The 24,982-nt window shown below is 42.6% G+C and overlaps 1 protein-coding gene across 1 annotated transcript; it reads right to left on the minus strand.

The window, feature by feature from the left end:
- Nucleotides 1–3,027: 3,027 nt before the first annotated feature.
- Nucleotides 3,028–21,187, minus strand: BRMS1L (BRMS1 like transcriptional repressor). The gene is made up of 11 exons (XM_069950894.1): nt 21,007–21,187; nt 17,497–17,587; nt 13,912–14,039; nt 13,699–13,778; nt 12,843–12,939; nt 12,031–12,117; nt 6,979–7,043; nt 5,417–5,456; nt 5,191–5,259; nt 4,887–5,013; nt 3,028–4,122 (listed from the first exon to the last, which is right to left on the minus strand). Exons 1-11 carry the CDS (start codon nt 21,140–21,142, stop codon nt 4,005–4,007), a joined length of 1,038 nt encoding a protein of 345 aa, XP_069806995.1. The 5' UTR covers nt 21,143–21,187; the 3' UTR covers nt 3,028–4,004.
- Nucleotides 21,188–24,982: the final 3,795 nt, after the last annotated feature.

Genomic DNA, 24,982 nt, shown 5'->3' on the forward strand with positions numbered 1-24,982 from the left:
TCATATGCTGGTTGCAGGAGGGTGCACGGATGCAATAGTGGCCACCCGTTACATCAAGAAGAAAAAAAAAGACACGAAAGTGGTTCCAGCACTCCAAGAAGAGAAGTTAAATCATTTTTTTATTGAATATCAAGGTTAAAAACTTGCTATTTGACAAGCAGCAAGTTTTGAACCTGGATATGCAATAAAGAATGATGTTCTACATCTCTTGGAGTGCTGGAAAAACCTTTGTGTCTTTCTTCTTTAAATGAGATAGCCATCAAATAATCCCTTTAAATGGGGTCATCCCGAGGTCACAACTATAACTTATCTACAGGATAATTGAATCCCTGGTGGCTAATACTGAATTTCGGTGCATAAAATATATATTTTTTGCACAACATTTATTTATCTACATGTGTAGTCTATGCCATGTTCACCTTTGCACAGTTTTTGTGCCAGGGTGGGGTTCAGATTAGCTATCGTCTTTGGGTGATTTTTTTAATTTTGTGCCAAAAAAAACACAAGAATTAGCAAAGCACTGATCTTTTTTGTCCAATAATTGTAGAATTTTGTGCAAACCTGCTCAAAAAAACTGCACAGATACAATCCCCCACCGACTATTTTCAGCAGTCAGAATCATGCAGTGTTACACATACTTGACTGCTGTTCAAGACCACTGTTCTCATGGTCAGTGGGGGTCTCTGTGGTCCAGTGGATATGCCATTAGGTGTAATCTTGGGATAACCCTCAATGTTTTCTTTGTTGGCAGTAAAGGCAAAAAAGACTCAAGATACATAACAATCCAAGAATCGGTAATAGTAAAACTATGCCAATCTTCGGCTACTATCTAAAAAGAAGAGATATTGTAAAAAATGTCAGCCCACAGTTCACATGGCAAGGGTCAGCAAATAAATCTCTGAGGACTAGCAACCACTTTATGATATGGTCAGTCTTTCTGGTTATGTAAACAGAATAAAAAGTCGTGATATTGTATAAACTGTTCAGCAGCCGATGTGAAAATTCTTCTACCTTTTCACCACATTTTAATTGTTTTGATCTAAATATAACTAACTTATTTTTATATATACTTCTTATGACAGTCTGTTATGTTGGTCTCTGTTCATATCCAAAGCTACAATACTTATTCTGCTGGTTTTTAGTTACTGGAATGAATTATGGGAGCTCAGATACCAGTCTGGAAACTATCCTCCCTAAACACAGTTAGGCTATGTTCACACAGCATACGGAAAACGCCTGTTTGGCGTTCAAACAATGGCTGTTGTTGCATTAAAAATCAATGCACAGTGGTTAGAAATTGTTATTTCAATGACCATTGTCAAATACATTGTGTAAATAACGGGCACAGTTTGAATTGACTTCAATGCAACACATTTCACTATGAAAAGAATGGCAGTTTTAATTAAAAATTACCGTTCTTTTGACAAAATGTACGTTGTGTGAACATAGCCTTATTCATAAACAATGGGAATTGAATAGAATGTAGTACATACAAGAGAAACCGTCACAAATGTAATGTTTACTATGCGGCATTCCCGCTGACATACAGTATGGGAGAGCTGATCTCCCAAGCTTAATGTAAATATACATCTTCAATAACAGACGTTTAAGTCCTGGCCTTAACAGGGAACCAGTCACCACAAACCCCTTCCTAAGCAATCGCCATCATGTTATAGAGCAGAAGGCGCTGAGCAGATTGATATATATCTTTATGGGAAAAGATTCAGAATAACTTGTAATTTATTGATCTCTGATCTTTCCAGGCTAAAGAGTCCAGGTCATTGAGTGACACCGCCCACTGGACTCCTTACCACAGAACAAGTAGGAATTTTAATTAGCAAGTCACAAGTTATACTGACTCCTTTCCTAAAAGTTTATATATCAGTTTGCTCGGTTCTTCCTGCTCTAGAATATGATGGCGATAGATTAGGTGTCTTACTTCCAGGTTCCCCTAGCATCAATATTTTGACATATGACTCTGGCATAAAATAAGTCAACTAATAGTTGGCATAAACTTAGAGACATAGGGGAGATTTATCAAACATGGTGTAAAGTGAAACTGGCTCAGTTGCCCCTAGCAACCAATCAGATTCCACCTTTCATTCCTCACAGACTCATAAGAAAAAAAATAGAGCCACAGATCACATACCGTACCCTTGGTTCTATCCATAATACAGAAGCTGGGCCCCCAATTCAGAGACTGGCAGGGGGTACAGAGGTCAGACCCCTGTGATCTCCTAATTATCCCCATCCTGTGGATAGGGGAAATGTTGATTTTTCCTGGAATACCCCTTTAAGTTCCAGCACCCCTCTGCCTTCCCATTTTTACTTTCATGGGACTTGCTGGCTGCAAATATCCCATTTACACAGAGCAACGTGTGCCCAATAGCCGCACAAACGATTCAACCAGCTAACAAGCATCTGCCGGTTCATCAGCTTATCCCTGACCCTTTTACTACAAATGCTCATTTGCCCCTTTAATTGGCTCATGTAAAAAAGGGCCTTCAGAGGAATCTGCACTGTCTAAGAATCAGTAATAGAAAACTTGCCTCCCACCCAGGAGACTTCTGATGGGAAACAAGCAAAATTCAAACTTTAGCACTGGATAAGAACAGACAAAAAAGTCACAAAAAAACAAAAAGTTACAAATATATAGATATGAAATCAAATATATTAAAAAAAGATATCCAGAGTTTGGCACAAATAGTAAATGAATGCAAGACAATATAACATGATATAATACCAGATAATTCAGAAAATATCTAGAATGATAAGGAGATGAAGGCAGAATTGGCCCAATTGACTTTGAATCCCCCTATCAGTCTACGAGCCCATGATACATCGCTTATAGAGATGAGCGAACCTCGAGAATGCTCAAGTCGATCCGAACCCGAACTTTCAGCATTTGATTAGCGGTGGCTGCTGAACTTGAATAAAGCCCTAAGGCTATGTGGAAATCATGGATATAGTCATTGGCTGTATCCATGTTTTCCAGACAACCTTAGAGCTTTATCCAAGTTCAGCAGCCCCAGCTAATCAAATGCTGATCGTTCGGGTTCGGATCGACTCAAACCCGATTCGCACATCTCTAATCGCTTATAATCTAGACCTGAAATGGGTTAGCAGTGATCCGAGTCAAAGAGCTAACACTTCATCACATATCCAAGCTTCACGATTCCTACACACCGTACAGACTCCGTTTCCACCTGTCACAGGCATAATAGTGTTCTTGGTCCCTACCTGAAAGAACCCTGTTTCCTTGGAAATTTCAGTTCAGACTTTCTTTCAATGGGTTTGCTTATTTACCTTGAAAACACTTACAGTGAATAGATGTTCAGCAAACACTTTTGCCGTCCTTAAAGTAGATTTACTTTGCAGAACATTTTGATTTTTATTAAGAAAAGGAGTTTCAATAATATATTGAGAGGTGATTTTATAGAGCTATATGGTACTTCACCTGAAAAGTGGAAACTTCACACAAAGCGCCTGAAGGACTTTCGTAGGTTCTTTAAACAGAACACAAAAGAACGTGTGCATTGGCCCTGCCGCCATTCAGGCTTGTCATAGATCGGTGCTCGTACTCCTCTAAAGAGATCTTTAAATCAAACAGCCAGAGTTCATCCTTATTGTTGGAATAGATAAACGCCTATGTAATAAAGATATAATACTGCATCACATCACCGCTTGCTTTGACACAGCAACATCTGTGTTGCTGACCCCCTCATCCATGAGAGTGGAGGAAGGGTTTTCCTATAAGATGTCAGCCGCTCGGTGAGGTCAGGAGGGTGTCACACATGGATTTCCTTACAAATGATTATCCTGACATTGTATACACAACACTGTACAAACACATACACAATCATGACTTACAGCACATGCTCAGACACACAATCCCAAATATACTTCACAATAGGAGTCATAAAAGGTACGCTTCCTATGACTTGGCACAAGTTCAGTCCTGAAAATTCTCCGGTCGGACAAGTGGAGACCCCCCCCAGCTCCAGTCAGATGTGCTTGATACTGTATTTCCCTTTCTGCAGCTGTGAAATGTACAATTTAGACTTGCTGCCATCTGGCCTCTTAAACCAGACCTCATCACTGTTTATTGTGGTGATGACGGCACTACAAGAGAAGAGAAAGGGACAAGCTGGTTACACGTGGTGGGATCTATTTATGAAATGACCTATTCAAAGACCATGAAGCTGGCCATGTGGGATCTCATATGCAATCAAGAGAAACTTGCATTCTTCTAGCATTCAGAGGGTGAATACCATACAGATTTACCAATATGCTGGCTAACCATATGAAGCACACTAAGCAACCAGACATTTATTCACTGAATTAAAAGGAGAAGTCCCACCAAGTTAAAAAAAAAAAAAAAAAAAAAGTCAGGCAGGCGAGGGTTACGCAAAAAACAAACCTAAACTCTCCTGTCCCGTGCCCCCTCTGCACCGTTCCCAGGTTAATTTCCGCTGAAAAGCAGGTTTATCACGTACCTGGCCCTTCCAGCTGCAACATCACGGCCTGGCTGTGTGATTGCTTGCTCGACCAGTCAGTGACTGAGGCTGTATCCCACCCTAGTCACTGATTGGCTGAGTGGGCAGTCACTTAGCCGGGGCATTACCTTGCAGCTGGAAGAGCTGCAGGTCACTGCCAACCGTCAACGGGACCTGGAGTGGCGCAATGAAAGCACAGACTCTGGTGAGTTTAGGTTGTTTATTACTTTCCCGCACCCCCCTGACTAACTTTTTTTTTTTTTAAATTTAGTTCTTCCTTTAAGTCAATAGTGAATAATGAAAATATACTAAGAAAATATTAGATTTCATATGTGGTCAATGTTAGTCAATGTTTAGTTACAACATACTAGTACTCCACTATACCACTACCTGGTTGGGTATTCATCTTTCTTGTCAATGCAGATGGTCTGCCCTCGACCATACCACTCTCCATCATAATGCAGACGACCGTCCTCTGATCTGGCAATGTGCTGGTGTTTTTCCATCTTTACTGTAACTGAGGGGGGAGGAGGGGGAGACAAACATAGAAGACATGGCAGTGATAGTACAACATCCTTTCAGATAACACACACATGGGTGTTGCCCTTATGTAATAGAAATATCTGGAACTACCCCACTTTTTTTACCACCCTTTAACTGTACAGGCAATAACAGTCAAATACCAACTACTTACCAGATGGGGCGTCAGTCCTTTGCATATCAGGTGCTGCATGCCTGGATGCACTGTGAGGCAATATGTCTCCTGTAGTAAATGTTACATTGTTTTATTACATAGTGGTTTTAGTTTTGGCATAAGTTAGTGTGTTTTCCTTTGCATTCAGCAATAGATATGCTAGTCTGACGTGAAAGCAGATTAAAATTTGCGCTATAATGTAAACAGCTATTTGGTCATGACTTACCTTCTGATTTTACGCGGTGAGGACCCAGAGTTGCCATGGCCTGATAAAAAGAAAAAAAAAAAATAGAAAGTTTATTTTTCGCCAGATAACAATGCTGAATATACATGACTGGGATGGATCTGACAAAGTGTGTGTGTGTGTGTGTGTGTGTGTGTTTTGATGTTGTCACTTGGGGCAAATTTAATAAAGAGACTGTCAGCAGGTTTATGCTAGGTAGCATAATCTAGTGACAAAGAAGCTGAGCAGAATGATGTATCACTTACATTATTCTGTGCAGCTGATCCAGAGATATCCTCCTGAATAACATGGACAATTACTAGTCCTCTCGATTATGTGCATGTGCTCAGTAGTCCTCAATATTCATGAGTACCAGCACACACTGCCCACCAGCCACTGGCAATTGCATTACTGTGCTGTGTATAGTCAGACAGCTGTCAATCAGCTGAAGGGTGTGTTGCGGCATAAAGCCTATTTTCATGCATATTGGGAGAACCGAAAAGGATGATGTAAAGTAAAACATTGTTTAGTTCAGTATTTCTGTCAATAGTTTATGTTTTCCTCGATTAAAGGGGGTAACCTCATCTCATCAATTTAAGTATTTGTGTCACACACACACAATGCTGCTTTTACACTGGAGGTTGGTTACTAGAGATGAGCGAACCGGGTTTGGGTCATTCCGAACCCGAAAGTTCGGTATTTGATTAGTGGGGCTGCAGAACTTGGATAAAGCTCTAAGGTTGTCTGGAAAACATGGATACAGCCAATGACTATCCATGATTTCCACATAGCTTAGGGCTTTATCCAACTTCAGCAGCCACCGCTAATCAAATGCCGAAAGTTCAGGTTCGGATGGACTCGAGCATGCTCCAGGTTGGCTCATCTCTAAAGTGCATCTTACTGTAAGACAGCTTACTATTAGACAGGTACTATTACACAAAGCGATTTTTTGACAAACAATTACTAATAAATTAACTCAAACGACCGCTAGGGCACACGAGCTGAAATAGTTCACCCAATTACACGGAACGATGATAGTTACTTATGATCGTCATTGAGTTCTTCCTGTCGTCGCCACTGCGTTCGCTGCTACTGCGAACAACCAACGATAAAAATTGGTCCAAATTCTATTAAATGACCAACAAATTCTTGTTGGTTGTTTAATGGTTGTCTGCTATTACACTAAACGATTATCGTTCAAATCCGAACGATAATCGTTCGGTGTAATACCACCCTTACACTGTTTGGCCGAGAGCTCTCAACGAACCCCCGTATAGACATGCACACTCTGGCAGAGCAGGAAGACACTAACTGCTGATAGACGGCTCCAGATTATCTTCCCTGAGAAATACAACTGCTCCACCTTCTACCTAACTTTCAGGGCGCATTAATGGTGCAAAAAGAACCTAATTCATAGAGAACTACCCAAATAATGGTTATGAGTTTTGTCTGGATTTTAACGCAAAAAGTGGCTAAACCCCGACATGTAAATACTAAGTGTCGACCAAAAAGTCGCCCAGTAATATATCAATGTAATGCAAGGAATAGAAGGAAAAAAACCTCACCTTTCTTATAGTAGTCCAGTCTTCAAGTATATCCAGGTCTTGTAACATGTAAACAATATATGGACGTGGAGGTGTTAAGGATACAAGACAGGGTAACTAAATATCTATTTTATCCTTAATTTGAAATACATCTGAAAATGTATTGGGTAGGTGCTGGTTGCACAATTGAAAGGTATTAGTATGTATCTATTAGCATGCTTCTTCTGATTCATAGCACAGTAGGTGAGACTTTACATCAGCCGGTGTCTACCTGTCTACATTTTGCTGACAATGCAGAGGGAATTCTTACGTTGTACAGATAACCTTATCCATACACTAAAGTAAAAAGCTGCCAGAATAATGGTCCATGCTGAGTGATGATGCCGGGTGTCACGAGGTCCAGTCCGCAGTACACAGTCTGTGCACATCTGTATACTGCAGACGTGTGTATGACCCCTTACTTTTTCTGGTACTTTTTAAGGGTATGTTTGCACAAGTTGAAGTTTCATTGTGATAACGCAATGAAGGGCAGCTGGATGGCAATCAATTACTGTAATGAAGTGATGCAGTAATGCAAACAAAAATAATCAATGACTGCAACTAAATACATTTTTATTCCATTACTACATGTAGAACATAGGCTAAAAGGGGGCATTAGCACATTCCATGCACACACGATGTGCTTTGAACTAGAATTCAAAATTCCCAGCATCATTATGAATGATGATGCCGGGATTTTCTAATTCTGGTCTGTAGCAAATTGCCCAAAACTGTTCACACATACCGGATCACAGGGGATTTCACATGGCAAGTTCCGCTGCGATTCCCGGTACTATCATTTTCTATGGGTTTACATACCCGGAGGGGCAGCGCAGTGATTGGCTCAGCGGGACACCAGGAAGGTGGGAGCCTGAGAAGCAAGCAGGAGCGCGGTCAGGTAATGTATTAGCTCAGCAGCTCTGGGTTAAGTGGGAAGGGGCTTTTTAATACTCGCAGGAGAATGAAAAATCTAAAACTAATAGAAAATTACAGTACCGGGAATCGCAGTGGATTTAGCTGCAGAACTCGCAGTGTGAAATCTACTGCAATCCGGTATGTGTAAAGCTACCCTAATCTTCACTGTACTGGCAAAGTGTATATTTACAGACAGTGCCCGGAACGTGAATGCCCATAAGAATGTAATTAGCCCTCCTAATTGAAAGTCTTAAAAGGTGAAGACCTATTAGGAGCTCTTCCTGCTGGTCTTTCTCCAGCAAGCCTATCATTTATTCATAATGGTATCTATAAGTTCATGTCCGTTTTCTTATATTATTGGAAATAACTGGGTGTGATTGTTTCCCAAATTAAATTTCAGATTGGAGGGAAAAAGACAAACCCACGGCTTGATTTGACATCAGCTGTTCGCTACTCGGATAATCCATTCGCCTTGCACTCATACTTATTTCTGGTAGCGTACACAATCATCACCATAGAGCTGCCACGTGAGTCAGGGCATTACGATTAGTCATAGGAAAGCGGAGCTTTAAACTCTTAAACGCTCCTTACGCTGAAACATAATCATAGAGAAAAGTGCTTAATCTGCGCGTGTGGGCAGGCTTAATGCACAGTTGGGGAAGGGCATGTAAATGCGGAGCTTTAAAGGCTTTACGAGAATAATAAGATAATGAGTTATTATGGCAGTGAATGGACATTGTGCCAAATTCCTAGGGAGGCCATTTTCAGTCAATGTCTGACCACCGACAGCCATATATTTAGGACGATTAAGTGATTACTAAGCTATGGAAACATAAGGACATACAGATATGGGGAGAAAAATAAATCTCTTGTAGGAAGAAAAAAAAAATTATTTTTACACGCGTTGAATGGAAATTTGAGTGTCTACTAAAAGCCTGTAACCTCCCCCTGACCCATAGAGCCTAATGTAGATACTGCAAGAAGTTAACATAACAGAGGTAATTTAAGAACCATCGGGTAGATCCTACTATCATAAGTCAGATGAATGCCTGTGCTTCACTTTAGGAACCAAAATGTCCTGAGATGGCATCAAGACTACCTACAAGGGGTTATCCCAAACTAGAAAACTCAGCTACTTTTTTTTTTTCAAAAACAGCACCACTTCATGTTGTGTGTGGTATTGCAATTCAACTTCATCACTTCAAAACTACATTAAAATGGAAGCTTGAGTACACAGGGCAGCACCCCTACCTGGTGACACCCAGTTGTCAATGTATTCATAGATTTTTTTCTTTTAAAAGGAAATAACACAGAGATAAAGCACAAGACCTTTGAAGGGTTTCTCTGATGGTCAAATATCCCCAATCCACAGAATAGGAAAAACAGTTAACTGAATGGTGGGGGTCCAGTAGTCAGACGCCATCTATCATGAGATATCTCAATTGTCCACCAAGTGAAGGGAGTGGCAACATGCATGCTTGGCACCCACTTCAACAACACTCTATGGGATTCTGAACACAGTTGAGTGCTGAACTTTGTTCGTAAGTCCCATAGAGTTAATGCAGTGGTGTAAAAGTGTGCATGATGATTATTTATTCACCCAGGGGACAACTGACCACCTCTTCTAGTGATGGCAGGGGTCTCCAGTAATCCGATAGTCATCCCCTACCCTGTGAATAGGGAATAACATTTAAGTGTTCATGTCAATACAGGATCAGCACCTTGAACAGCCACCAGTAGAAGTAAAAACTATTTCCCTTGCTAGGTTTAAAGCGACTCTGTACCCACAATCTGTCCCCCCAAACCACTTGTACCATCAGATAGCTGCTTTTAATCCAAGATCTGTCCTGGGGTCCTTTTAATCCGGCAGCGCTGTGTCTAACGGCCGGGGCTTACATTTGTATATGCATTAGGCTGGCACAACCTCTCCTTCCCTCCTCCCCAGAAGAAGAAGAAGAATGGCTGCAGCATTACTAAAATAAGTAATGGTGAGAATAAGTTTATTGATGGAGATAAGGCGGTCGCTGACTATTTGAATAGTTACTTCTGCTCAGTGTTTTCAGAAGGCGGCCTTCACAATCACAGGATGGTTGGACACAGCATTGCCTCCAGCTATATGGGTTCGGCTCCAGTATTTTCAGAGGCTGAAGTTGCAGAGGAACTTGCCCGTTTAAAGCTGAATAAGGCGATGGGTCCAGATGGCGTCCATCCCAGGGTTCTTAAAGAACTCAGATCTGTGATTGCTGCCCCCCTGACAGATCTGTATAACCAATCCCTGCTAACAGGAGATGTTCCAGATGATTGGAGAACAGCCAATGTTATACCAATCCACAAGAAGGGGAATAGAGAAGAGCCCAGTAACTACAGGCCAGTGAGCCTGACATCTGTAGTAGTGAAAATGATGGAAACTCTTCTAAAAAAGATAGATAGATAATGGATCACCTAAGAATCAACAATTTGATGGATCCAAACCAGCATGGCTTTACTGAGGGCCGATCATGTCAGACTAATCTCATTGATTTCTTTGATTATGCCACAAAAGTGCTGGATGAAGGTGGTGCTGTGGATATTGCCTATCTGGACTTCAGCAAAGCTTTTGATACAGTTCCCCATAAAGAGCTGATAGAGAAGTTGGAGAAGATTGGACTAAATCCCTGGATAGTTCAGTGGATTTGTGGTTGGCTGAAGGATAGATGTCAGATTGTTGTTGTTAATGGTGTATATTCTGAGCAGAGACTGGTTACAAGTGGTGTGCCACAAGGGTCTGTTCTGGGTCCTATTCTTTTTAATATGTTTGTAAGTGACATAGGAGAAGGGTTGGTAGGTAAAGTTTGTCTGTTTGCTAACACAAAAGTGTGCAATAGGGTTGATATTCCTGGAGGTGTCAGTAATATGGAAAATGATTTAGCTTTGCTAGATAAGTGGTCCAAACAGTGGAAATTGAAGTTCCACGGTTCCAAATCTAAAATAATGCACTTGGGGAGGAGGAATCCTCTATCCGAGTATCACATCGGCAGTACTGTGTTGGAAAAGACTTCAGAAGAGAAGGATTTAGGGGTAATGATTTCTGACAGCCTTAAAATGAGTCACCAGTGCAACCAGGCGGTGGGGAAAGCAAATCGTATGCTGGGGTGTATAGCTAGAGGTATAACCAGTAGGAAGAGGGAGATTGTGATCCCGCTGTATAGAGCTCTGGTGAGGCCACATCTGGAATACTGTGTCCAGTTCTGGAGACCTCACCTAAAAAAGGACATTGATAAAATAGAACGGGTCCAAAGACGGGCTACAAAAATGGTGGAGGGTGTGAGGCATAAACCATATCAGGAAAGACTTAAAGATTTGAATCTGTATAGTCTGGAGGAAAGACGGGAAAGGGGGGACATGATTGAAACCTTTAAGTATGTTAAGGGACTAAATAAGGTTCAAGAGGGGAGTGTTTTTAGTAAAAAACTGAGCTCAAGAACAAGAGGACACAGTGAGAGGTTAGTTGGGGGAAAGATCAGAAGCAATATAAGAAAATATTATTTTACTGAAAGAGTAGTAGATACCTGGAACAAACTTCCAGCAGAGGTGGTTGGTAAATCTACAATAACCGAATTTAAACACGCCTGGGATAGACATATATCTATCCTAAGATAATAAGAAAGAAAATACTAAAAGGGCAGACTAGATGGACCCAGTGGTCTTTTTCTGCCGACAATCTTCTATGTTGCTACTCCCCTGGTCTGGTGGTCTGGCATGCCCTGGTCTATTTCCCTCGATGACGCGCTATCCCAGCTTTGCTGCTCATGTTCTGAACCCACTAGAGACAATGACTGTGGCTGCAGTGGGGCTAAAGCATCATCAACAAAATGGGTCACCAGGGTAAGTTAACAAAGCCACCAGGGCTGGACGGAGCAACTTAAGTATGCTCAATTTTGATCTCTCACATCTTTAGCGGCTGTAATTTGCCTTGATTTTTTTTTTTTTTTTATTGATTACCCCTTTAAGTGCAGTGCAAAGTCTCAACCAAAATAAGCATCCCCACACAGCAAATCCCAGCCATGTGAACTTATCCTTACACATACAGTGAATCTCAGTGACAAAATGTCAGTAGACCTACAGAACACAAAAGGATATCAGAGACAACAACGGGTTTCTTCTTTTTATCAGGGCTGAATGGGTCCTTCCGTTTTCGCCGAGACTGCAACTCATCATTCCATAATTCTGAGAAATAAAAAAAATTAAATCAGGAGAATACCTAGATACATCAGTGCCAGCTCGGTCCCACTCCTGGTCTCCCCACCGTCACCATGTTATCCAGGAAGTGAAGCCTTGTTGCAGTAGTAAGTGCAGGGAAAAAAAATCACTTCATGTGCATTTCCCGTAATAAGTGTATATCAGTGATTTGTATACCTTTTGGAGAGCAATACAATACTCTAATAAAAATTTTTGCCAGACTTCTCATTTAAAGTCTCTGGTCACATCCACAATAATGCTGATAAGAAAATAATAATTTTCAACAAACTTCACCCTGATCAACCATCAATGTTTGATAGGCAGGAGTCATTCATAACCTACTGGCTCTAGCACTGACTTCCATAGAAGTAGTAAAGCTCTAGATGTAAACGTCTACTTCTTACCTCCCCAACTGCCATGACATCCCCTATAAGACCCCATTACATAGTCTGTCAAGTAACAGAGGGAGACTGTCGAACCACTTTGATGCCATGGTCGCTATTAACCACAACATCCAAGTGGCTAAATGGACAGTTCTCAGTGTCAGGTGTGATCTACTGCTGAGGGAGCTGCATGAACTCTCCATAGCACGTGGCATGTAAGGGTATGTTCACACTACAGAATATGCACGGAGACTTCAAGCAGATACATGGCAATTACTGACCATGTTGTAATCCTTTAAAATAGAGAGTAGACTATCTAAGGTGTATTACCTGAGGTAATATCAATACTGTGGCGGTCTTCCTCCAGTCTTCGAATCTTCTCTTCTAATTCACTTTGAACCGTGTCATAAAGTAACAGCTTCTCACTCTGAAAGAGCAAGTTCAGTGATCAGACTAACTAAGGCCACGGTCACAGATCTTTTTGTCTGGGTTTAGCATATTTGCGAGGAACAAATTACAGCATTTACTAGACAACTTGTGATGAATGTCTTACAGTGGCATCTGTCACCACCGGCTGTAATGATAAATTTTTAGTTTGGTGTTTTACAGGAACCTACATATAGAATCGTGCAGACTACTACACTCATCTATACTTCACTCTTTGTATTATGCAAACATACACCAGCCCAATGAGAGCAAACAAGTTTGCGCTAGTGAACTGACACAGCCACACGGCTATTGCTGAGCCGCGACCCTTTACATCCTCCAGTGGATGAGCTGCCTGGTCATACTATGACAAAATTATGAATATGATCGCCGTTTAGTGTTGAGCAGGAAGGCACAGCAGGGCTTCTTGCACTACGGGGCACAGCGGAAGCCCCTAACAGTAAGTACACTGAAGATTTTTAACATAAGAAGGACAGCACCTTTAAAGTGTCACTGTCGTTGAATTTTTTTGCAGAAATCAAACACAGCGGGAACTGTGTGAAAATACATTTTTCGGCTAATAAACCCAATTACAAAGTTTCTTAAAATCTTCTGTACTATGCAAAAAAAAAAAAAAAATTTAAACGACAGTGACACTTGAAGAATGTCCATTGATTTCCTTTAGAATATATAATTCCCTATAGAATACACGATACACAACATTTTCTGCACATGATACAACAACGTTCTCAATTCTTACCTCACAGTGCTGGCGAGCGGCTTGGATCTCACAGTCATGTTTGTTCTTTACAGACTCCAAGCATAACTCCCTATAAATCCCTTCAGAGAAAAACAATTGTAAAAATATTAGGAAACTGAATAATAAATATAGACAGAGCAGTCAATGAGTAGAAAAATACAGTTTATTATTACTATTACCACCACATGGTCACAGTAATGTAATATTTAGTACCTGCAACTTTTGTTCGTATCTGCATATTCTCCTGCAAAGCGGCCAGTGGTTCCAAGTATTCTGGAGCTTTTCCAGCAATCACTTCCTGTAGTTTGGCATCCACTTGACTCAACCGTTCTTTGTAAAGTCTACCAATGCAAGACAGTAAAGAAAATGAATGTAGTGCGGCTACATAGGCTCAAATGATCCCGTTTGTGGAAGAGAAGAACTGGACGTGGTTGAGTATCCTATTAAAGTCTGGTGCATAGCAAATGCTGCGCCAATATTCACAAGAGAGCCTGAAGACCATGCATGTTAGTTTAACCTCCATTGTATGTAAATAATTGAGGGTTTTCTAAGAGATTATATATTGGAGTATCTGAAGGAAAATAAATGTACGTACAACTCCATAGCAGCACGGGTTAAAGGGGTTGTCCAGTGCTACAAAAACATGGCCACTTTCCTGCAGACACAGCCTCACTCTTGTCTCCAGCTTGGGTGGGGTTTTGCTGCTCAGTTCTATTGAAGTGAATGGAGCTTAAAGGAGAAGTCCGGCCAAAATTTATTTTTTATATGTTATTACTTATGGAAAGTTATACAATTTTCTAATGTACATTAATTATGGGAAATGCTCATATACTGCTATTTCCCTTAATTTAGTGTATCAGGAAGTGTTAGAATTCTCTCAGAACCAGTGATGTCACAACGAACGGTGTAATTCCTATGGAGTGTCCAGCAGGGGGCGCTCCATAGGAATTAATGGGGGAGAAGTACCTGTGCTATCTGTCGCTGCCCGCGCCGCCGCCGCTCACAGAAGTGCCCCCTCCTCCTCCGCTCCCCCTCCTCCTCCCGACTTGAAACACTATGGTCGCGCTGACTCCCCGCCGCCCGCGCCGCTGTCTCCCTGCCGCCACTCACACTATCCGGCCGGGAGCGCGGCGCTCCTGGTGCTCCCGGCCGGGGTGGGTGAGGGCTGACGCGGCCGGCCTGCAGGAGCAGAGAGCGCGCGCCGGCCGGATAGTGTGAGCGGCGGCGGGGAGACAGTGGCGCGGGCGGCAGGGAGTCAGCGCGACCATAGTGTTTCAAGCCGGGAGGAGGGGGCACTTCTGTGAGCGGTGGCGGCGCGGGCAGCGACAGATAGCACAGGTACTACTCCCCCATTATCTGCAGATAATGGGGGAGTAGTACTGTGTATATGTGCCCAGCAGGGAGGGAGGGGGGAGGTAGATGGCACCTCTCTCCCTCCCTGCTCGGTGCCCTGCAAATGTATTTATTGAATACATTTATGGGATACTTTGGGGAGAAAGGACACTTGCTCCCCAAAGTATTCCATAAATGTATTCAATCGCAAAGTACAGTACATAACATTACATTACATACACACATCCATTGTAATTCCAATAGTGTCCAGCAGGGGCGCACTATATATAGAAGTCAATGGTACTCATTGACTTCTATATATAGTGCGCCCCCTGCTGGATACTCCATAGGAATTACACCGTGCGTCGCGACGTCACTGCTTCAGAGATAATTCTAACACTTCCTGATACACTAAATTAAGGGAAATAGCAGTATATGAGCATTTCCCATAATTAATGTACATTAGAAAATTGTATAACTTTCCATAAGTAATAACATATAAAAAATAAATTTTGGCCGGACTTCTCCTTTAATTGCAAACCGCACCTGAACTGGAGACAAGAGTTGTGTTGTCTCTAAAAGAAAGTGGCTATTAGAGATGAGCAAACCTGGAGCATGCTCGAGTCCATCTGAACCCGAACTTTCGGCATTTGATTAGCGGTGGCTGCTGAACTTGGATAAAGCCCTAAGGCTATGTGGAAATCATGGATATAGTCATTGGCTGTATCCATGTTTTCCAGACAACCTTAGAGCTTTATCCAACTTCAGCAGCCACCGCTAATCAAATGCAGATCGTTCGGGTTCAGATGGACTCGAACCCAAACCTGGTTCGCTCATCTCTAGTGGCTATGTTTTTGTAGCACCGGATAACCCCCTTAATGAAGGATCGGTCCTGTCACACTTACCTGATCAACTTTTTGTTCCACTGGTGAGACTAACAATCCCTTCCATACCTGTTATTATCTATTCAGTCCCCCCCCCCCCCCAGCTCTGAGCTGCTGCTTTCTGCTGAAGACACACAAATCTGTGTTTGAGGCTTTTCTCTCTGTCTCCCCTCCCCCACCTTCCAAGACAGCTGATGTAAAGAACTCCCTGGCAGGCTTCATCTGCAACTTTGTAGCTTTATAGTAATGTTGAAAGTGTTAAAGGGGTTATTCAGCGCTACAAAAACATGGCCACTTTCCCCCCCCTCTCTTGTCTCCAGTTTGGGTGGGGTTTTAAACTGAGTTCCATTAAAGTAAATGGAGCTTAATTGCAAACCACACCTGAACTGGAGACAAGACAGGGGGAAAAGTGGCCATGTTTTTTTAGCGCTGGATTACCCTTTTAAGGGCCTTTTACACAGGCCCATTATTCTTTTGGTCTAAATACCTATTGTTCAAAAGAAAAAAAGAAAATCATTGCTTGTCGTTCGCGACGTTGTCTGTTTGTTTAAAAGGATCCCTAATCTGAGGTCAAGTTGCTAAGGAACTCACTGTGATTATCCCTCCTGTGATTACAAAGTTGCAGATAGGGACTCCATCAACTGCCTAGGAAAGGGGGGGGGGGGGCAAGACACAGAGAAAAGCTCACACATAGGGGGAGATTTATCAAACATGGAAAAAAGTAGAATTGGCCCAGTTGCCCTTAGCAACCAGATTCCACCTTTCATTTTCCAAAGAATCTGTTAGGAATGGAAGATGGAATCTGATTGGCTGCTAGGGGCAACTGAGCCAGTTTCACTTTACACCATGTTTGACAAATCTCTCCCATAGTTGTTGTGTATTCAGTAGAAAGCAGCAGCTCCGAACTAGGGGAAGGAGACTGAATAGCTAACAACAAGTATGAAATGAATTGTTAGGCTAACTACGAGCAACAACATATGAAAAGTTATGTTTCAGCAGAATACCCCTTTAAAGAGATTGGAAAGCATAAACCTACTGACAGAGTCTAAAGGTAGCATAAACTGATTTGGAGATATCCTTCAGTATAGAGAGGACTGAGCACCGCACATTAGTCCTCTCCATTATGTGTGTGCTCTCAGTAGGCCTCGATATTCATAAGCACTAGCTCCCTCTGCCCACCGGCCACTGATTGGCAGTTGTGTATCTATACGGTGTACATACTGTATATAGGCAGACAGCTGCCAATCGAAAGCTTGAGGGCGGGGGGAGTGGTTAATAACGGTACATACTCTTGAGTAGGTCCCTGTTACTAGTAGGGTACCGCATGGGGCAGGTTTGGGCTGCTTTCTCTTTATGAATAACCTTGTTGTGGGATTGCACAGTGAAGTGTCAATTTTTGTGGATGATCCTGTGTAAAGTGTAAATGTATTCATGGCAACCCTTGGCGATCACTTGTTTGCCAATAGGAATACCCCTTTAAGTATGAAGAAATCATTTTGTATATAGAAACCATTGTGTACCATTCACATCATTTTTAAATCCATAGCTGTGAATCTTGACTCTCTAGTAATAAACCACTTACTGATCTTTCAGATCTGTAAACTGCTTCTCAAGGTTTGACATTTCATCGAGGCACTCCATCCGCCGCCGCTCACAGTCCTCATCGTCCATCTCTGCAGGGACACCAAAAGAAACCACATGAGATTTTGTTTCTCCGCATAATAGATGATGGGTATATAGATATGTGCCGCATAATAGATGATGGAGTATGTAGATATGTGCCGCATAATAGATGATGGGTATGTAGATATGTGCCGCACAATAGATGATGGGTATGTAGTAGAGATGAGCTCTAAGGTTGTCTGGAAAACATGGATACAGCCAATGACTATATCCATGTTTTCCACATAGCCTTAGGGCTTTATCCAACTTCAGCAGCCCCCGCTAATCAAATGCCAATCAAAAGTTCGGGTTCGGATCGACTCGAGCATGCTCCAGGTTCGCTCATCTCTAGTATGTAGATATGTGCCGCATAATAGATGATGGGTATGTAGATCCGGGGTACCTAGATATGGTTTGTTTGTGTAAGAGATACTCTGACCGCTTTAGGATCGATACAATTGATTTTTACAGTTTGATACCTTCACCGCTGTACAATGTACTAACCCTGTGATTACTCCCCTCTACTACATGTATACCATCCACACATTATGGGACTTTTAGTTTTGCAACAGTCAGAGGGCCAAAAGGTTCCCCATCCCTGGTTTAGATAGAGTCACAGGCCTCATCTAGGGCCCCCATGGAGCAGGAGGCTGTCTATTACTGCCCTCAGCCAGCAGGGATACTTAGGGTCCTATTTCACCGGACGATTATCGTTAAATCGTTCGAATCTAAACGATAACAGTTCGGTTGAAATGCAGTTACCGACCGAACGAGAAATCGTTGATCGCTTTATAAGACCTGGACCGATTTTTATCGTTGCTCGTTCGCAAAACATTCGCAAATCGTTCGCATTGAATAAGACATTGGTCGTTCGCAATAGGTACGAACGCAATAGCAAAGAAAAAACGATCGCAATTACGATCAGAAGTAACGATTATTGCTCCATGGAAATGAGTGAACGTTTTCAGGTTTTTCGCAATAGCGGTCATTTAAGATTGTTAACGATTATGCAAACGATAATCGTCCGGTGGAATAGGGCACTTACATTAACCCCCTTCTTCCATGCACACAGCCACCAGGAATGATATGCATGCAGCATACAGACCACATATTAGGGACTGAACTCTTCCCCTCTTACGGGATTTCCTGCATTGTAATTCATGATGGTGCGCTGACCTCCGGAGCAGGTAAGCCCTGTGCTATAGAACTGGACAGCCGTGTCAGATCAGCAGCGTACTGCTCCAGCCGATGCAGAGCTCCCTGCACCATAATGAATTACAATGCAGGGAGTCCTGGAAGAGGTGAAGACTACAACAAGCAAACTGACCCATCTATACATAATGGATGTCTGAACGCAGCCTTACATTAAACCCCTTCACTACTTTTGACAGCTAGGGATCCCTACAATAACCTCTTCATTGCCCACGGCCACAAGGGATGCTTGTTTCAACCCCCTCACTGCCGATGACTATCAGGGACCCTTAGACTAATCATTTCCCTTCCCAAGACCAGCTAGCATGCTTACCTTAAAGGGGTACTCCAGTGAAAAAAAATTCTTTCAAATCAACTGATGTCAGGAAGTTATACATATACGTAAAACACTTCTATGTTAAAGTGTCACTATCGCATTTTTTTTTTTCCAGAAATCAATAGTCCAGGCGATTTTAAGAAACTTTGTATTTGGGTTTATTAAGCAAATATGCCATTATCTGCATTAAAAAAAGCCTTTTCTAAGGTCCCCCCCTCCCCCCTCTCATTCACTGCTCATTATCAGAAAATCTCCATTCTTTTACATCAGTCGAGCCCTGTGTAACCTATGGAGAGGGTAGGGGGGAGGAGGGAGATAAGTCACCAGCAGAGAACAAAGGATTACACTGCGGGACCTGTGTGAAAGCCGCTATTCAGAGTTCAGAGCTGACCTCAGGAGATAGCCTGGTGATGTAGCTGTAAATTAACCCTTTGTTGTCCTGTTTTGGTGCCTGATCTCCCTCAACCCCTCCCCTCTCCACAGAGAAGAATGAAGACGGGGGGAGAGCTTCAAACTGCTTTCTCAGGATAAAAATGCATTTTTCGGCTAATAAACCCAATTACAAAGTTTCTTAAAATCGCCTGTACTATTGATTTCTACAGAATGTCCTGCAGGAAGTAGTGGATTCTTTCCAGTCTGACACACTGCTCTCTGCTGCCACCTCTGTCCATGTCAGGAACTGTCCAGGGCAGTAGCAAATCCCCATAGAAAACCTCTCCTGCTCTCCATAAAGGAAAGAATACACCACTTCCTGCAGGACATCCAGCAGCTGAGAAGTATTGGAAGTTGATTTTTGTTTTTTTTAAATAGAAATAAATTACAAATCTCTGGCACCAGTTGATTTGAAAGATTTTTTTTCAAGTTTTTGCTGGAGTACCCCTTTAACCCCTTCATTACTTAACATCACCTTACATGAACCCCTTCACTACCCAATACCAATAAGGTTACATTTCCTTTCCTACCCTAGACCACCACTTTAGACCAATGGGAAGCCATTCATTAACCCCTTGATTGTCCTAGGCCACCAGGGACCCTTTTATATATCCCTCCGCAGTCTCAGACCACTAGGTGTTTCAATATTCGGAGACACAGCGTCTGCCACATACAGCCATTTCGCTTCCCAGCTGCCTCATGTTGTGCTGGGAATACTGGGAGATAGGGTTTACAACAACTGAAGAGCCACAGGTTGAAAACTATGGATCTAAGGGCCCTATTCCACTGGACGATTATCACTCGGATAATCGTTAAATTGTTCAAAACAGAGCAATAATCATTCACTTGAATAGCAGTTAACGATTAAACGACGAACGAGAAATCGTTGATCGCTTATTGAGACCTGGACCTATTTTTATCGTTAATCGCTCGCATGGAATAAGACGTTGTCCGGTCGCTCGCAATAGCGACGAACGCAATAGCGGCGACAAGACGACCTCAAGAACGATTATAAGTAACTTGTTCTATGCACAGCTATAGGCTGGACTCTCTCTAGGGGTAGGTTCACATTTACCGGATCTGCAGTTTTTTTTTCTGCTGCGGATCCACAGCAGATCTGCAGCAGATTTAATTTAAGTAACTGAACACAGCATCAAATCTGCACCATCGGATCTGCTGCAGATCCTGTAGGTGTGAACGCACCCTTACAGTGTTCCTCAACCTGCAACCCAGAGGTAAAGAGCCTTGGCTCTCCAGCTGGTGCAAAACTACAACTCCCATCATGCCTGGACAGCCAAAGCTAAAGCTTTGGCTGTCCAGGCATGATGGGAGTTGTAGTCTTGCAACAGCTGGAGAGCCAAGGTGCTGCTGTAACCCTTCAGGTGCTACAAAACTACATCTCCCATCATGCACCGCTCTACAAGCCAAGAAGCCGGGAGCGCAGAGCTCATTATGCGGAGCGCAGATTACCGGAGCTGTCCCCCTCCTCGCTGCCGCTGGAGCTGTCCGTGTCCTCGTCCTCCGAGCTGCTGCCCTCATTCTCCGGGTAGTCCACTTCCATATCATTGTGGTTACTTTCCTTCTTCTCCCGCGAATGGACCGGCATTTCCACCACACAGCCCGTCCGCTATCAGATTTGCCTCCCTCTGGGGCACTCTAATGCTCAGCCTAACCTTACCCCTTCCGAAGCACCGCCCACACTACCATCGTTTGAGAAATCCGATTGGCTGCCAGCTTGCCCCTCCTGTCCCTGATTGGATAGAGTATTTCTTTCTTTCACGGCACCAGTCTTCGGTTTGGTTGAGAGCGCAAGGCGGGACCTTGAGTTCGCAGTGCATACTGGGATTTGTGGTTTTAGTGACTCTTACGGTTTGTTGTATGTCCCAGGAATTCATGCAGAATGGAACTACAACTTCCATGTTGCACAGAGAAACAGCGTGGCTGTGGGGAGGCTTATAAACATACAAGGCGGCAGACCGAAGCAATCAAATACTAATAGCTTGAGAATACAGGTTTTGGGGGTTGGATAGGTTGTGTTTACACGTTGCGGTTTTAGCGCGGTTATGACAGGGGACGTGAGCAGTGCTGGGCTGCTTCAAAGTGGTACACGCCCATACTTCTCTGGCCAATCGCAGCATCTATAATCTATAATCCATAATATATAATCTATACTATATAACCTATAAAATATAATCCAGCCAGAAGTATGCTGTAGGAAGATTCACACTACTATAGATGGTGTATGGAGGGAGAGGGGGTTACTGATGCATTGGCTGTGTGTGAGAGAAAGTAGCAGCAGCAAAGCAAGGAAGGGGTTACCCTAAAGTGAGGGGGCTTAGACTGCAGCATTGTAGATACACATGGCAGCTCCCCAGAGCACTGATTTAGCTTCCAGGAATGGTGCAGGTCATCTTGAGGAGGCACAGAGTGCAGGTATACAGCCCAGGCTCACTCCCTAGCTCCTGCACAAAGCACATGCTAAGCTCCTCCTCTGCTTCCTGTGTTTTGTCCTGCTCTGTCTGTTACTAGAGACAGATTTCCACTGACAACATTCACTGGACAGCAGATTGCAGAGACACCAAGTGGTCAAGATTTAGATCTGTCGTTTCATGGTTTCAGAGGAGACTGAGAACGTTGTTTTTTTTTTTTTTTGCTAATACATTGCTTTAATAAAGTTTGTGTCCGGCAGCCTCTGCAGAGATAACGACCACAGGCAATTTCACGGGACGTGTGAATGCAGCCTTAGGGTCCTATTACATGGAGCGATTTTTAACGATTAACCACTAACGATAAACGAGATTGTTTTTCGTTAACCAGAAATCGTTCACCATATTACACAGAACGATGGTCGTTAGTTACCATCGTTATTGCCATCGTTACTATGATCGTTTATTCCATCTGATCCCAGCAAAACAATGGGCAATGTGCAATTACACTGAACGATTAGTGAACAAATGCGGAACTTGAGCGAACGAACGTGGAATTACAGCGAACGATTAACGATAATTTTAGGTTCAGTTCTAAATCAACGACAGGAACGATTTTTCGATTGTTGCCTGCAATTACACAGAACGATTATTGTTTAAATTCGAGCGATATAACGTTTTTTCGCACGGTAATCGTCCTGTGTAATAGGGACCTTAGTGTGAATGTGTGACTGGATGAATGTTGGATGCGGATTGGACCTCCTGTCTGCCAGGGTTCGTCTCTTAATTGGATTTACCTGTCCTGCAAGTGCCTTGTATGTACAATGGAATCTATTTTGGTGTTCTAGGGGGAGGGTGGGGTGAGAGGTACTGGGGGGGGGGGGGGGGGGGGGGAGAGAGAGGTTTGATTGTAAAATAAAAATTATGTAGTTACAAAAAAAAAAAAAAAAAAATTTGTGTCAGGCAGCAGTGATCGTGTTAGGCACCTCCCCCCCCCCCCAACACACACACACACACACCCGTGTATTGTATTTAGGAATATTTGGGGAGAGTTATCAAACATGGTGTAAAGTGAAACTGGCTCTGTTGCCCCTAGCAACCAATCAGATTCCACCTTACATTCCTCACAGACTCTTTGGAAAATGAAAGGTGGAATCTGATTGGTTGCTAGGGGCAACTGAGCCAGTTTCACTTTACACCATGTTTGATAAATCTCCCCCATTCAGTACACGGGGGAAACAGGACCCTGCTTTGTATAGTAAGCAGGGGATTGGAGCCCTGCAGTTTGTGTCGGAAACCGCAGGGCTCTAAGCATGACACAAGCTGCCACTAAATGGAAGTACATAGGTATATTAAAGTAAAGATCTAGATTTTTTAAAAAATAAAGTTATAATACAAAGTAATAAAGATATTTTTGTCACCCCTTTAAGGTGTTATTTTTGGTAAATTAAATGACTCAAATATGTTAGGAATCACATGGACTATCACATGGAGGGAAGATGTTGGAATCATCAGTCACCTCCCTGTAGACTTCTTTGGGGTTCCAGTTTCTTTCAAAAACATTGGGGCAACATAGTTCAGCATGCTATACCAATGAAGTGGGGGACAATATGACAGAAACCTGATTTTGGTCCGTTGGGTGCGGTCGGTGTCCGGCAGGAGATGGCGGCACCAGTTTCTTCCGTCACGTCTCTGCAGGTAGTTTACATGGATGCGTTAGAACCTTTGTAAAGTCCACAGTGAAGTCTGATGTGTATTTACGATCCTTAGGCTATGTTCACACAACGTATAAACAACGTTATTTAGCACTTAAAACAATGACCACTGTTTTGAGGATGAAAAAACGGCCATTGTTTTGAATAATAATTGCATTGAAGTCTATAGACAACGGCCAGAAATAAGTGACATGATCATTGTGATGGCCGTAGTAAACAATGGCCGTTGTTTAATACATTGTGTGAAACAAAGCCCCTTGTTTGCATTGACTTCAATGCAAATCATTGCCGTATGAAAAGGACGGACGTTGTTTTGATTGAAAACAGCAGCTGCTTTCATAAAAAGTATGTTGTGTGAATGTGACCTTAGGCTAGGTTCACACCATGAGAAAAAATAACAATGGCTGTTTTGTACAAACAACGGCTATTGTTTTTACATAGTGTGAACATACCCTTATAGTGGACATTAAAGGGTCTAAAGGAGAAGGAAAAATGCAATGCTGAAAGAGTTATATAGATTTGTAATTTGCTTCTATTTAGAAATAAATTAAGAAATTTTCTGTTTTCCAGTACTTATCAGCTGCTGTATGTCCTGCAGGAAGTGGTGTATTCTTTCCAGTCTGGAGAGCAGGAGAGGTTTTCTATCGGGATTTGCTGCTGCTCTGGACAGTTCCCAACATGGACAGAGATGTCAGCAGAGAGCATTGTGTCAGACTGGAGACAATACACCACTTCCTGTAGGACATACAGCAGCTGATAAGTACTGGAAGACTGGAGATTTTCTAATAGAAGTAAATTACGAATGTCTGGCACTTTCTGGAACCAGTTGATTTAAAAGAAACAAATATTCACTGGATAACCGCTTTATGTAAGTGGCACTGCATACAGTATCACAGCTTACTGTATAGGAGCAGAGACACCTTTCTTTGACAGGAATCCTTGCTCCTATGTATAGAGTCGAAGATGAGAGTTCCTGCACCTGTGGTTACTGAGCAGCAAGGCATAGACTGCACACTACTCAGTGTATACTGTACAGTATATCCCAATGCTCTGTGAATATTCCCCACACATGTATCCAGTGATACTTACAGTCTTGTTACTTACTTTCAGGTGGATCACTTGCTGGGCCCCACAGGGTACACCTCGGGGTCCCTGCTCCTGTACAGATTCGTCCACATCTGAATTTTTTGTAAAATTCTTAACAAATTGGATTTGTTCAAAACAGATTTTCTCATCTGTAGTTGCCAACTATTGCATCTAAGCTTTTATGAAGTCAGTCCGAGCCACAATATCAGGCACAGCATG

Source organism: Dendropsophus ebraccatus, chromosome 13 (genome assembly GCF_027789765.1).
Source record: "Dendropsophus ebraccatus isolate aDenEbr1 chromosome 13, aDenEbr1.pat, whole genome shotgun sequence".
NCBI lineage: Eukaryota > Metazoa > Chordata > Amphibia > Anura > Hylidae > Dendropsophus > Dendropsophus ebraccatus.